This window comes from Alexandromys fortis, unplaced genomic scaffold (genome assembly GCF_014885135.2).
Source record: "Alexandromys fortis isolate MF-2015 unplaced genomic scaffold, M_Fortis_MF-2015_v1.1 scaffold_36, whole genome shotgun sequence".
Lineage (NCBI taxonomy): Eukaryota > Metazoa > Chordata > Mammalia > Rodentia > Cricetidae > Alexandromys > Alexandromys fortis.
The window spans coordinates 441,568-457,193 of NW_026067915.1; the positions used below are offsets into that span (position 1 = coordinate 441,568).

At 48.6% G+C, this 15,626-nt stretch overlaps 1 protein-coding gene across 1 annotated transcript in view; it reads right to left on the bottom strand.

Moving 5' to 3' along the window:
- Esyt3 (extended synaptotagmin 3) overlaps positions 1 to 15,626 on the bottom strand; it is a 47,017-nt gene that overhangs the window by 27,246 nt on the left and 4,145 nt on the right. Inside the window, exon 2 of the mRNA XM_050139686.1 lies at positions 742 to 783. Coding sequence (XP_049995643.1) covers positions 742 to 783 — 42 coding nt within the window. The remainder of the gene's footprint in view (positions 1 to 741; positions 784 to 15,626) is intronic.

Genomic DNA, 15,626 nt, shown 5'->3' on the forward strand with positions numbered 1-15,626 from the left:
ATCAAATCTCCTCCCAGGGTTGAGTAGGAGAGGCAGGAGCCTAGAGGTGTGGGCTGCAGGGGGACCCCTCACAGATCAGGCTGGGGGGTGGGGACCATCTAAAGAGTCAGGGTTCCTGATGCAGATGGACAGACGGGACATGGAGCAGCTAGCTGGCACCAGGGGAATTCCCTTAGATGACCTTCCACAGTCACAACAGAGATATCAGTGAACTCGTACTCACGCGGGCTTGGACAGAAATCATAATCACTCCCATTTTACAGATAAGAAGACTGGCTCAGAGAGGCTGGGAAAATTGCCCAAGGTTACACAGCAGTGGTTTTGTAGCTGGGCTGGGAGCCGGCAGGGAGCACGGATGCTGTGTCTAATTGGTATCTTCCTTTCCTTATACAGTCATCTTGAGAGGAGGAAGATTAGGGTTGTTCTTTCCTCTATAAATTTTCTCTGTACTTTCAAAAACAACAAACTTTTCTCCTCAGTCCAGATACTAATTTAAAACTTATTTAAAGGAAAAAAACCTTTAAGAGAAGAAAACGTCTCTGTGAATGAATCAATGGAGGAAGCTCGGCAGTGGAGGGGCCTCTCTCCAGTCCCTAGCAAGGCAAGTACAACCTGAGGCTTGGGTTTGCACAGCACTCTCGTCAGGTTGCTCAGGGACTCAATGTTGAGTCGCAAAGGGCTGCACGGGAGGACACCAGGCCTGCAGTGAATCCCGCCCTTCCTGCCCACCAATGGCCTTACCTTATTGGCCCACTCCACGCGCTCCACGTCTGGGAAGTGTATCTAGAAAAGAGAAACCCGAAAAGGAATTTAGGCCTGCGTCACATGCCCCCAACAAGAGGCCTGGCAAGCCTGGTCCTGCTGCCCAGAATAGTGGCTCAGTGAGTCCTCTGTGTAGGCCACAAGGGTGCCCTCAGCATCCAAGGCACACTGGGCCCTGCCTAGTGCCTTCTAGGCCTGTGGTGGCCCAAGGAAGACCGCCAGCAGTTGCTCTCTTCCCTCAGCCACCGCACTGGCTGCACTAGCTGTGTTGAGCTGTGGAGGGAAGAGCCTGGAGGCTGCGTTTTTGCATGTACTGGACATCCCCAGCTCCCCTGCATTAACAAGTAAGCTTGCACCTTACAAATTTCATTTATTCATTTTAAGGACGCAAGTAATGCACTCTATGTTAAAACAACAACAACAACAACAAAACCCAGCAAGGGTAAAACTCAGCTAAGCAAAGAGAAATTCAGAATTTTATCAGAAAATGTCACCACTCAGTGACAACCATCTTTAACAGGGTGCCATTTTCAATGGCCAGTGGGGGAGTGGCTGTGCAGAAGCACCTGCCCTCTCCCCTTTCCTTCCTCTCAGGAGTCCCACCCAAGCCTCCCTCTCTCTAGCAAAGAGAACCCTCAGGCCTTGTCACAAAGCGACTTAAATACCCCTAAGTCCCAGCCATTCTTCCTGTTCCTGGTGAGTCAAAGGGATCAGCGGAGCTAGTGGGTCCCAGGTTGCAGGCTAACCTCCACGAGACTCTCCTCCACCCTCACGATCTCCCCTGGACCTCTTAGTCCAACCCGCCACCAAGGTCCCTGCAGGTTCCCGGCGTGTCACACAGTCCCCTGCACCCATCCCTGGTCTCTTCCACTGCGCCTGTCAGTTCTAGGTTTCCAAAGTAGAAGACAGATGTCCCTCTTGGGTGTCTGATGGTTCTCCATGGTAGAACTCCATACACTTTATGACAGCCCGTTGGTCTCTCCTCTCTCCCTAACCAGCTGGAACTGTATGGCTCCCTGCTACAGCCTGGCCCTGGCACAGCACTGTCCTGGTGAACACCCATGGAATAAAACGACAGGGAAGAACACTGAATAAATGCACACAGGCATGAAGGTCAGCTTCTCGCCCCCAAGGCTCAGGCTGATAGAGAAGACGGTAGAGAAGAGGCCACCTGGGCACAGGGGCAGGACCAGGACAGGAGGAAGGTAAGCCTCAGTCAGTCCCTCACTGGCACTGCCTCTCTGCTGGAACATTCCCTCGCCATCCCAAGCTACCGTACTTCCTGCTCCGGCACACTCTGGGCGTGGAGCCTGCCACATTCCAGCCCAGGTGGGTCCCCCATCCTTGGCAGCTGAGCTGTTCTGCCTCTGGACCCTGGAGGCCGATCCAGTTCGGCAGGTCCAACACTGGCCACCCATGGGAGCCGGTCAGATGTCAGTTCCTAAGCCTGGCACCTCCTGAATCAGAGTGTGCTGGGGTGGGGCGCTCTGACTTATTTTTAACAAGCTCCTGAGGTGATTCCAGAGCACAGTCAGGGCTGTGAGTTATCAATGGACAGCCCACGCTTGTGTCAAGGTAACCCACACCCGCCCTGAGAGGATGGGAACGACACAGGGATCAGGCCCGTGTTTCTGAAGTCACCATGGTCTCTCTCGGTTCACCAAACCTGCCTCTGAGGCTCTTCACCAAGAGGCTCTCCACAGACAGTTGAACTCCTGCCCAGGACAGCAATTCAGTCTAACAGAACAAGACCACCAGGGCATCCAGCGTGGCGCATGCTCCCAGGGGCGCCCCTCAGTCTTAATCTCAGCATCTGTCTTTACCCTGGAGAGCTGGTGCACAGGAGCCAATACTCTGTGCCCAGTGAGCACAGACAGAAGCCCGACACTAGCAAGCTCTGATGTAGAAAAGCCAGTCGACCTATTTCCCCATCATAGCCGCTTTATCCTATTTCTGGAGAAATCTCTACCCAGGCCAAACTCCCAAAACTATCCTAAGTTTTTATCTGTGACTTACAGATTTAGATCTATACTCTCCCTGGAATTTTTTTTAATAGGATAAAGATATCATTTTATGCTTCTTCGTCCTATTTCCCCTAAGGCAATCTTCCACGACCATACAGCAAAACCCCTAACACCACACACACACACACACACACACACACACACACTCTGGACTGTGCATAGAGTGTGTTTCTAGTCAAGCTTCAAGCCCAATAGTTTGTTTTTCTGTTCACACTTTCAGTTACGATGTCTTTTCAAAATGACCTGGGTGATTTTCCCAGTGACTGTCCCTTTTTGCTTTTCTCTTCCAAACTTCTGTAGATAATGGTGATGTGTTAGCCGGCTCTGATCACTGTGATGAAAACACACGAGATGCTCAGCTCTCGGAGTCCCAGTATCCCATCTGAAGACACCAGGAATGTCCCAACTTCCTTCCACTAAACTCCACCCCGTACAGCTTCACCACCTTCCAACTGCATCCCCATGGATGCACACGGCTCTGGGATGTATTCAGGGCTCTGGGGGTGTTCTGGATCAAACCACTGCAGGAGACAGCCCATGGGGACCCCGACAGTGTGCCACAAGAGTTTACACCCACCGTTTATCATGTTCTATTTAGGATCATAAAACTTGTTCTATAAGAATTCTATACACTTTTGTCAGAGAACTTTGTGGGTTTGGCACAAAACTCTGCTGGGAATTTCGGATCGTTCTAATTGTTCCTTGATATTCCTAGGTTATCTGTTGGTCTATCTTCCTTTCTTCCCTCCTTTCTTCTCTCTCTCCTTCCTTCTGACCCTCCTTCCCTCTCTCCTCTGCTCCCTCCCTTTCTTTACAGGGCCTCATAAAGCCCCAAACTTTCTACATGACTAAGGCTGGCCCTCCTGTCCCCGCCCAGCATACAGACACACACCACACACACCACATTGGGCTTTCTCCTAGGTTATATACATATATTATCGGCTCCAGTAACATTCTTTATCTCTCTTACTTGCGGTCCTTGTCTTTGCATATTTCCTGTGCTTTCTCTAATCAGCCAGGGCATGTGATTGATAAGCAGCAGTGGAGAAATGGAGCATCTCTGCTTGGACTTTGGCCTTCAGGGGAAGCTTCTAGGGTCTTTCCTGTAAAACACATTTTACTGTTGGCCTTAGGTCAGCACCTGCCAGGGTGGAGGAAACTCTCTAATCTATGGGCTTTCCTTCCACAAGGGCGTTTAGGGTATCCAACACCTTCTTAAGTCCACTGAGATAATCATGGCCTTCCAGTCTATTCCGTGAATGGAGTCAGCCTAAGTGACAGTGCTTTTAGAACAGAGCCTGCTCTCACCCACCAAGTAGGAAACCGTGCCTGATGCCAGAAACCTAGCCAACTACTGGAGCTGTGAAGCCATGATCTTAGAGAAAACCCTGCAACTGCGACTTAACCACCATAATCCCTAACTACATTCTAAATATCTGCCCTTAGACCCACAGACACATGCAGCCCATCCTTCGTCAAGGAAACTTCTCTTTGCAGCAACCGATGGAGACGGTTACAGGAAACCGCCAGCAGTCAAAACGCAGAGTTATGAGGCCGGGCAGTGGTGGCGCACGCCTTTAATCCCTGCACTTGGAAGGCAAAGGCAAAGGATCTCTGTGAGTTCGAGGTCAGTCTGGTCTAGGAGCAAGTTCCAGGACAACCAGGACTACACAGGGAAACCCTGTCTCGAAAGACCAAAATATAAAATAAAAATGTGGAGTTATGGAGCCCACTCCCAATAGATACATCTATCTGTAAAACAACTCCTCCACCTAAGCTCGGGGCCACTGCAGAAGAGGGAGGAGGAGAGACTGTAGGACCCAGAGGACCAGGGAGTTTGCTATGGGATTGTCTCTCCTAGGAATGTCAAAAGCTACACCCATACGGTCTTACCAATGTGACTACCTAAACACAAGCTGAACAAAGACAACCCAGACATGCTAAACTAGACAAAGCCCACGATGTCTCAACCTTATACAAAGAACTACAGCAACTAAGGAACGCTGGGAGCTGAGGAAACAGTCTTCCCTAGCGAAGAGCACACCCACTGGTTATCCCTGGAAACATACACATACAAGGAACATTGTACAGGTTGTATTTATGTGTTTATGAATGTATACATGTGTGTCTATGCGTACACACACATACCACCACCAACAACAACAACAATTAAAAAGAAGCTATGAATTAGAAAGAAAGCAAGGCAGGAGAGGTGCATGAGAAGGTTTCAAGTGGGAGGAGGAAAGAAACAGGACAAATGATGTAATTATATTATAATCTCAAAAATTATAATTATTAAGGAGAAATAATTAAGTTTTTAAAATTTTAAAGAAAAAGGCTATCTAATTCTTGGGATAAACTTTACTTGATACTATGTTTTACTTGGGCCTTATATTCATTTCTCTCTCTCTCTCTCTCTCTCTCTCTCTCTCTCTCTCTCTCTCTCTCTCTGTGTGTGTGTGTGTGTGTGTGTGTGTGTAAGAGAGAAAGGGAACAAGAGAGAGAAAGAAGGCATATGTGTACATATGCATGCAGAAGCCAGAGGTTAACATCTGGTGATCTGGTGTCTTCCTCAATCTCTCTCCACCTTCTAGTTCCAGGGGATCTAATGCCCTCTTTTTGACTTCTCTGGGTAAACACACACACACACACACACACACATATATATATATATCACATGTAATATAAAAAAAGCTAATGAAAAATATATAGATTTGGGATCTCTATAGCTTCCTATTGCTGTTTTCTATTGTTTCTTTGTATGAACAAAGATGGAACCTTTTGGTAATTCCTCTGTGAGCTGGAACATGATTAATTTCTGTGACCGTTTCATGGGTGACTCCAATGAATGATGTCTTGCTAATATATTTTTGCTTGTGTTTACTTTTTGTTTGATTGGCTGCTGTCACGGAGGGGTAGACCAGGATTTCCAGGTTCCACTGCTGGCCCATCTCCTTCCTCATGTCAGCTGCCAACTTTGATTTCAGCTTCGTATTGTGAAATCGATGTGGGCAGGATGACAGCTAATTATCACCCTTTACGAGCATGCGTCATCGTTCCTCGCCGTCAGACTTGCACCAAACTCCCCTGTGTCTAATATGACAATTGCTACTCCAGTCTGCTTTTGTTGCCAAGTTGCTCCGTTGTGTTTTTTTTTTTAATACACGATTTTTGGCATTTTTTTAAAAAGCTTTTGAATTGTGTGCACGCATGTCTGCATGCAGAACATGTATACCCGAATGCAGTGTCTGAGGAGGCCAGCAAGTTGGGGTTAAAAGGCAGCCATGGGCCACCCAACATGGATGCAGGGCTTCTGCAGAAACAGTAACGTCTCGTGATCGTGGAACTGTCTCTCCAGCCCTCAACCTTCCATTCGTTAAGTTTTTCTTTTATTAGCTTATGAAAAATTAAGCTTGGGGCTGGCAGGATGGCTCAGTGGGTAAAAAGGCACCTGCCACTAAGCCTGATGATCTGAATTCAAACCCTGAAACTCACGGCAGAAGCTGAGAAGCAACTCCCCCAAGCTATCTTCTGAGCGCCACACACATTCACCCGGGGGAGGGGGGGTGCAAAAATAAGTAAATAAAACAGAAATGTAACTTTAAAAAGTCTTTAAGATCAGGTTCCCGGTGGTATTTTTTAAACTGTCTTTGTTGTTCCGTCTCTTCCACGTGCGCTCTCACCCCTGGGAGCCGCCTTCCCGCCTTCACGTCACATGGGCCGTCCGTGCCCCCTTGCTCCCCACTCGTGGTCACTCATGGCTCCACAGTCTACGTCCCCTCCCACAACCCTTCATTTGCATGAACACAAACATTGATCGTCAGGATCCACTCATGAGACAGCATGTGATTTTTGTCTTCCTGAGAGTAGACCACTTCATTTAATACCTTCCAGTCCCGTCCATTTTCCTGAAATTCTAATAATTCCATTTTCCCCAAGACCTGAGTAAAATCCCATTCCTTGTGCATGTATGCCACTTTTCCTTACCCACCTGTCGATAGGCCAGATGTCTAGGCGGGTTCCATTTCTTTGCTACTGCTCTTCCCTACCAGGAAGCCTTCAGACTAAAGACGGGACCTAGCTCCAAACCCGCTGACCCAGACTGTGCAGAAGGTCTGGGTTCCTGAGAGGGACGAGCTTTGGAACCCAGTTGTTGGAAAGCTGACTTTCCTAGGCAGCTGATGCCCATGGCGGCACCTGCAGAGCTGATGGAGGCAGGCTAGCCAGGAAGTGGAGCAGTAGCAGCCTGAGTGCTTAGGTCGCCATGGAAACAGAGAGCAGGGCGCCACAGTGGAAGCTCAAGAGCCTTTGAGTGCTCTCTTGACATGGTTTGGGGCAGCAGAACCAACAGAAAAACGTCCCTCACCCCAGGGCCTTTGCACAGCAAGGGTTTCGTTTCCACCTCCTCTGAGCTTGCTGAAGCACCAGGATATGGTCTGAAGAGAAGGTCTCGAGGTACTTTAGTTTTCATTCTTACCTGACTCTGAGGGTGCGTGTACGTGCGTGCGTGCGTGCGTGTGTGCATGCGTGCGTGCGTGCGTGTGTGTGTGTATACATATATCTTTTCCCAATGGAAAACTCACACAGAGAGGCCTGGCAAAGGCCTCAATCAAAGCCTCTTTTCTTACTGAGGAACAGAGAGAGCAGCAAAGGAAGATAGCTCACCATGGGACAGAGTCCTAAAACCGTAGAGAAATGATGATAAGCATCGTCTTTCTTTTATAGTCATGTAACATTCCTAACAATAAAAACTAAAATTCTTCTTCACTATGGCCCTATTTTCTCATCTGCAGAACGGGCTCAATGCTGCCCTTTTTTCAGGATTCCTAGGTAGATGAAACGGGACAATGCATACAAGGTGCCCAGGCCCCTTTATGACCCAGAAGAACCTCAGAAGTGGCAACTGTTACCAGAACTTATGAAAACCCTCTGAACCTCTGGATCTCAGGTCGATACAAGGTTTCTGGACTGTGTGTCCCCATCTATCCAACCCAGAATCCAGCTGAATTTCCTGGTGCCTCCATTTTGAGAAACAGTACTCACTGACAAGGGCCTAGAGGATGGAGAGAGGCCAGAGCACACGGCTCTGTCAGAGGAAATACAGCTGGCGGGTGCTTGCCTGGCTCTGCCAGTTAGTTGGCTGAGAGATCTGTGTCCCAGACACACACAGTCACCACTAGGCCAGCCCAGAGCCTCCAAGGGCCATAGAAAACCCTGCCCAATGGAAGTGCCACAGAGGAGGTCTGGTAAAGGGCCTCCATTTTGTCTTTCCTTACCAAGGAAGAAAGGGAGCAGCAAAGGAAGATGCTCACTCAACACGAGACAGAGTCTTAAAGCCACCAAGCTTCTGTTCCAATGCTCCCTGATTCTCTTGGATCATTCTGGAAGTATCGTCAGACATTTCTATAAAATCGAAACAGGAAATTTCCTGGGCAGCTCCTTAAGCTGAGGGCTCTCTGAATCCAGAAGATAGACCACCGCAGCACTTGAGCTACCAAGGGTCCCCCGCCCATGTGAAGGTGGGAAAGAACGAGAGGGTGGGCTCTCCTGATCGGGGTTGCGGGAGAGTCTACTCAGACCCCAGGAGGAGGTAGCTCCTCGCTGCCTCTGGCCATGGTGCCAGAGTCACTGCCTGGATCTCAGCTCTGCTGGTGACACTGCAGTCACCAAGTGCTTGTCCTCTGGGCCTTGGTTAATTTACAAGGGCTCTTCCAGGAAGAGCTGCAAGGTAAACCATGGGATATTAATGCTGTGATTCTGCTTGGCTCTGGGACTGCTCCTCCACATTAAAAGGTGGGATATCCCACCAGAAAGAACTGCCTCTGCAGCGGACAGTGTGGCCAGGAGCTCAGAGGGGCAGGTTCCGACCGTGATCTTCAGCCAGAGGTTTCTCACAGGGCTGAGGCTCCACTCATACACAATCCTAGGATACGGAAGTGAGCCTACTTCTAAGCGGGCCAGGTCGCTATCCTGCTTCATTTCCAGAGAAACTTGGGTACTATCCCAGGTGATGCACCACAGGCAAGAATGTGTCCCTAAAAACAGGCCTGTCACATGGTCCAACCACCATGGCCATTCCTGGGATGCATGCAGAGGTCAGAGGATAACGGAGGGAGTCAGTTCTCTCCTTCTACCTTATGGGTCCTAGGAATTAGGTTCATATTGTTAAGCTTTGCAGCACACGCCTGACCATCGGCTGCTATTTTAACCAATAAATAATCAGGGAATAGAAGTAGTGAGAGCTTAAGAAGAGAAACTAAAGCAAGCTGAGGCTCAAGTCAAATCCCCAAGCAGACCGAGTCCACCTAAGACACTGTGTCCATCTTTAGGTGGAGATGTCTCAAATCTACCTACTAAAACCTTTAGGAACAATGGTTCTAAAGCAGTGAGGAAAACAGCCCAGAGGGCTGTACAGTTAAATCCTACCAGACACACCAAAGAGTCGGGTTTGAGGTGTGTTGTTATGGGGCTTTGGGCCATTGCACCCTCTCCAGAGGAGACAGGATAAAGGGTTTTCCTGTCTACACACACACACACACACACACACACACACACAGTGGTGGGAGAGAAAGACCCACAGACACATCCACAGACACATCCAGACTCATATATACAAAAATGCATACCCTTACTTTAAAAAAAAAAGCCTCATGGGTCTTCCTTGCTCTAAAATGCACACACATACACACACATACACACGCGTGCACGCGCACGCGCGCACAAATGCAGACTCAAACTAATCCCCCAGGTGAGACCCACACATTTTGGGTACTGTACAGACATGTCCCGCGAAGGCTGGCTGCTGGCTTCTGCCCCTGCTGGGCCTGGAGACCACAGCACAGGGGCTGACCCAGTGGCCTTCCTAGGAATACCATCTTCTATTTCACTAATTTTTGTCATGAGGACGCACAGCACCCCCTCCCCCTTTGTGCCAGGAGGCAAATATTCAGCCACGAAAACTACTCCCATGTTTACTTTCTGTTTTGAGACGAATTTCACTAAGTAGTCCAGGCTGTCCTGCCTCACCCTTTCGAGTCCTGAGATTACAGGTGTGCGACACACCTGGCTGACAGCTACTTTTAAATTGCCCCTTTCTGCTTTAAATTACCCTGCTAAACATGCTTTCAGAGAAATAATTGCTCTGCCAACCTGTCTGGTGCTATCCTGTAATCCGCAGGCTCTTAATAACATACCCAGCTAGCAAACTGGTCTAAACCAGCTGGGCCTAACAATAGAGAGATTGATCAGCTGGAATTCCCATAGTGGCCAACAATGACCAGCTGCCCAGCAGCCTGCTACGGATAAGGGCTCAGAGCTGTCTGCAGAGCAGGTTGTCTCATATGTGATGTAAACATGTTGTATGAGCATGTGTGGGTACAGACAGGTGTGTGCAGGCATGTGTGCAAACATGTTTGCAAGCATGTTTGAAGGTGTGTGCATATGTGTGGGGACCAGAGGTTAGCATTGCGTGTCTTCCCCATCATTTCAAACCACTTTTTAGTATTTATTTAGTATATGTGCACATGTATGTGCCTTAATGCATATATGTACACATAGTGTGCATGCAGGCACCCATGAAGGTCATAGGAGGCATTGAATCCCCTGGAACTAGAGTTGCAGATGGTTGTGAGCTGCCAAGTGGGTGCTGGGCATCAAACCGGGGTCCTCTGCAAGAGCCGTAAGCACTCTTAACCACTGAGCCATCTCTCCAGCCCCCACTTTACTTTTTGAGATGAGGCCTCTCACTCAATCTGGGGTTCACCATTTGACAACCCAGTAGGCGCCAGGGGTCTACCTGCTCCAACCCCAGCTCCGGGATGACAGACATGTATGCTGCCACACTCGGTTTTTATGTGGGTGCTGAAGCCCTGAATTCAGGCTCTCATGCTTGCAATGCGAGCATTGCACCATTGAGCCATCTGCCCGGCCGGCCCCAGAGCGGGTTTCCCAGGAGACCTCAGTGACAGGCTAGAAACATCAATAATCTAGACCGGTCTGATAATACTACAGGTTAAAAAGTACTATCTTCTTGCTCATTAGACTAATAAGGTCCCAAAGATAATAGTCATTGAGGCTGATGAGGCAACAATGAAATGGACAAGTCTCTTGAAAATGTACCTAAGCTTTAAATGGACACAGTAGCAAACTGCCTTCTACATATTTATCTTAACACCGTAGGTTAGAAAATTCTCAACCCTCAGCATGGAAACTTCCTGAAGTGGAGAGGAGTTAGACCCACAACTGGGCTAAGTACGGGGAGTAAGTGTTGGCGGTGCGCTCACCTTGGATGGGACATCCACATCACACCCTCTTATTCCCTAGGGCTCGGGGACATCACAGGAGAAGGGCAAAAGTCAGCACCTGGGGAGGGCTGCTGCATAAACAAGTGTCTTTGGACGTGACAGGACTCCGGCACTTATGAACACATACCCCCTATGGTGGCTGAATAAGACCCGCACAAGATCAAGCTGGCCACAGCATCTGGCATAGATGGGGAAGGGGCCACAAATCCCACCCATAGCTGAGGTGCTAGTGGTAGCTGAAAGCTGACGGAGTAGGCAGAACGGTCTTGAGAAGCATGCGCTGATGCAGTAGTTCTCAACCTGTGGGCCGTGATCCCTTTGGGAGGCGTTGAAGACCCTTTCACAGGGGTCACTATAGACCATCAGAAAACACAGGTATTTACATTAGGATTCATAACAGTAACAAAAATACAGTTATGAAGTAGTGAGGAAACTTTTTTATGATTGGGGCAAGTACACCATAAGGAACCGTTCTAAGGGTCTCAGCGTTAGGAGGGTTGAGAACCAACGCTCTAGCGGACAGACCGACAACCATGCACATACATGCAGCACCAACTGGACTTCATGGCTCTCACATCTCATCAAAGCCCCTTTTTGTGCAGCAGGCAGAGACCAGAGCACTCCATAGCCAGTCAAAAGGGAGAGAATAAGTGACCATAGGATACCCAGTCCCAAACGGTACATCTATAACACAGCTCCGCACCTAAGGCTCGGGGAACATTGCAAAAGGGGAGCAGAAGGATGGTAAGAGCCAAAGGGCAAGGACTGTTCATGACAGTTGCTTCTGAACAGGACAGGGATGTTGTTCCCATGCCTGTTAGCAATATGGCTGCCTGTACAAGACCTGCAAAGACCCAACATGGATACAAGAAAAGGCCCCAGCCCTAGGAAAGAGCTAGAGGTAGTCATGGCTGCAAAGGGACAAAGAACCAGTTTTTGCTTTGTTCCTTTTCTTTCTTCTTTTTTTTAATCCCTCAAGAATGAAGCCCCGATCCTAAGGGGTCAGCCTTAAATACATGCAAATTAGAGCAACACTAATTGGCCACAGTAGGGTGTGTGTGTGTGTGTGTGTGTGCAAGTGTATGTATGTGTGTGTGTAACAAAAATGCAAATAGGCAAAAAGGATATGAATTCAAGAGGAGGTGTGGTTTGGGGAAAGGCACGGGAGGAACTGGAGGGGGAAGAGAAGGGCGTCGCAAAGATACAAATACAATATGCTGATATATAAAATCCTCAAATTAAAAAGAAACATCAAATTGGGAGGGGCACATGTTGGTGGATCTGGTCTTGGAGGAGTTAAGATAAAGTGGGCATTAGATACGATAAATATATATTGTACATATTATGAAATTCTCAAAATAACAAAATATATTTAAAATGTTCATAAGTTTTGCTGAGTCTATACACGATGCCCATACATGCATGCGAACAAACACTCCTGCACATCAAATAAAAGTAAATATTTTAAAAGAATATTTCAAAGTAAGAAGTACAAGTTTGTTTTGCTTAACTTCCACATACCATCCACGCATGTTAGTGTGCTTGAGTAGAACTATGAATCTCTGGGTGGAGGATCTGGGTGTTTTCTAAGTCTGTCTTTTGTGCCTTCCACATACATTTGCTTTCATAGCTAAGAAAGCCAGATCTTGAAGTAGCTTAAAGCCAGTATTAAAGTTATTAAAAAGCAAACACAAAAGAAACGCAAATAGTGAGTGAAAACTTGACAGTGTTCAACGTCCTTAGCCACTGGGAAAGACAAATTAAAACTACTTCTAGATTCCACTTGACGTTACTCAGAGTGACCGACAGGAGACAAGTGACAAAGGCTGGCACGTGAGGGTGTGGGGAAAGAGGAACTGCCTGTGGGAGGGTCAACTCGTGCGGCTACTATGTAAATCAGTGGGGAGGTTTCCTAGGAAAAAATAAAAATAAAACTATCACATGTCCCTTTCTCGGGTCTACAGCAGAAGGACTCTAAGCTGGCAGACCGCTGGAACGCTCACACATCTGTTTACTGCTGCAGTGTTTACAATAGCCGGGAAATGGATTAGCCAGAAGAAGGGATAACGAAAGTGTGGTACATACGCAGCCATAAAGATAAAATCAAGACATTTACAGGAAAATATGGAAATCATTACGTTAAGTGAAATAAGCCAGACTCAGACAAATACCGGTTTCTTTCACATGTGTAATTCAGGTTGAAGATCACACATGGGGTGTGTGTACATGTATTGGCATATGGAGTCATGAAACCAGAAAGGGGACCATGAGAGGGGAGGAAGAGATCTTAACGGAGCGGAGGAAAGAGGGGGTGACAAACACGACATGGGAGTGGGGGAGGGGCGGGGGAAGGAAGGGACCAGTGAGAGGGAGCAAGGACAGCAAGGAGGGCAGAGGGGAGGGCAATGAAGAGAACCCAGCACAACGACATACATAATGAAGATGCCACACTGTATCCTAAATGCGTTCTAACCTTAAAATCTGAAAATTAAAATTTTGAAAAAAAGGGGGATTTTTTTAATTAAAAATAAACTTGTGCAAAGGGACGAGTGGGGGATTATGGGATTCTGAGGTGGTCCAGAGAAGTTCCTGGTTTCAAGGACACATGACACATAGGCTTCTTGGGGCAGGAGTGGGGCTGTCTCAGTACAGAGACAGAGTGCGTGAGACCTGGACCCTGGGTCCCTGTGAGACTAAAAGACCAAATCTCATATTCTCAGTTGGAGTACAGGGTGTGTCAAAAAATGGTGCTTTGTCCCGATAACAAGTGAGGCGTCTTTGATCCTGCCTCAGTATTTACTGAGGACGGGAGGAGGAGGAGAAAGGAAGTCTTGTGCTTCTGGTATCTGTGGGCAGCCTGTACTGAAGTTCTAGATCCCCAGAGATTAGAAATCCCTGGGCTCAGCTGGGAGGAGAAACTGTGTGTGCGTGGGAGGAGGCGGAAACACTGTGGTTTGGATATAGAGGGTCCCTGACTAGGCCCATGTGCTGAAGGCTTTAGTCTCAGTATAGCAGTGTTCAGGGGCGGGGCTTGGAGGAAGGGACTGGATCATAAGGGCTCTGACGTCACGGATGGATTAATCCCCGGTAGATTCATAGCTTGATGGCATTGCCGGGAGATGATGGAAGCTTAGGAGGCGGGGCCTGGATGGAAGAAGCAGATCACTGGAGGCATGCTCTGGAGGGTGTGTATTGCCCCACCCCTTCCTCCCAGTGTGAGTAGCCTCTGCCACATGCTCCCCCTGCTGAGACACACTGCCTAACCTTTAGCCTGAATTTCATGGACTCAGCCAACTTTGGCCAGAAACCATTGAGTTAACAAGCCAAAATAAAACCTTCCTCCAAAGGTTGTTTCTCTAAGGTGTTTGTCACAGTGATAAAAACTATCACAGGAAGGCAGGCGAGGGTCCCCAAACCCTGTTCACCAATACAACCGAATTGCCCTCCTCACGTTGTGACCCTCACAATTCTCCATGCGGAAGCTCGTTCTTCCCTAAGTCTCCAGGGACATCCCCACAGAAATGCCACTTCTGCTTGCTTCTGAGATGCTTCTAGGGGAGCCGAAGGAAGCCAGCAATCAGCTTCCATTCCTTGTCCAATGAGAAGGGGCCTGCAACACAGGAGGGCAGGCACTGTTCCCACCCACGACACGAAGCTGCATCTACCACGTGGCCTCCTTTGGGCACCTGCGTGCAGGAGAGGTTATCCCAGACACTCCTGTTCAACCATGAATCAGGACTTCTAAATGAAGCCACGAGCAATCTCAGGTGAATTTGAATTTGCTGACTATTGTCTTAGAATCTGCATCTTAAGTGACCAAACCTGTGGGATGCTTTGGGCCCAGAGTCTTCCATCCTTACCACAGGCCTCAACTCTACTCCGTAGTGCATCTTCCAGGCAGGTTTCCTGGGCCATACCCCACCTGCTCTAGATCCCTCCCTGAAATTCCTCAGCACCTTGGACTTCTGATATGTCTCAGAATAGATTGCTCCCATGGGCCTATGTCCCCGCTCTGCTCCCTGGTTCCTCGAGGGCAGAGACCGTGGGACACCTACATCTGTGGCTCACACATTGCGAGCCCTCTGTGAATGCCTGCTCACTGAGTAGAGGATGAACACACAGATGCCTAAAATCCCTGTGCTGGGCTGGGAGGAAAAGGACGCCCACACTCTGTCCCGCTTATTGCCCAATCCTGGCCGAGGACATGCTAAGTCCATGAAGCATCACCAATTCATGGAACAGACACAGAAAGACATGACTTAGCTCTACTTCCTCTTCTTTCCTGAGGACAGGTTCAACTTCAAATGACTTGTATGATTTCTTAGGGCTGTGGGCAACCCCTCCCCGCTGCCGGTTTCACATGGCCCCTGACTGCTTCTGTGGCACTGGCTGCAGCATCAAGCTTGGCGGGCTCATTTGAGAGTGCCCAGACTCACTGCACTGACCTCCTCACCTTAACAGAACTATCAGTGAGGACAGACAAGGAGAGGTGGGTCCGGGGGGGGGGGGGGGGGGGGGGGCAGGGGGGGGGGGGGGG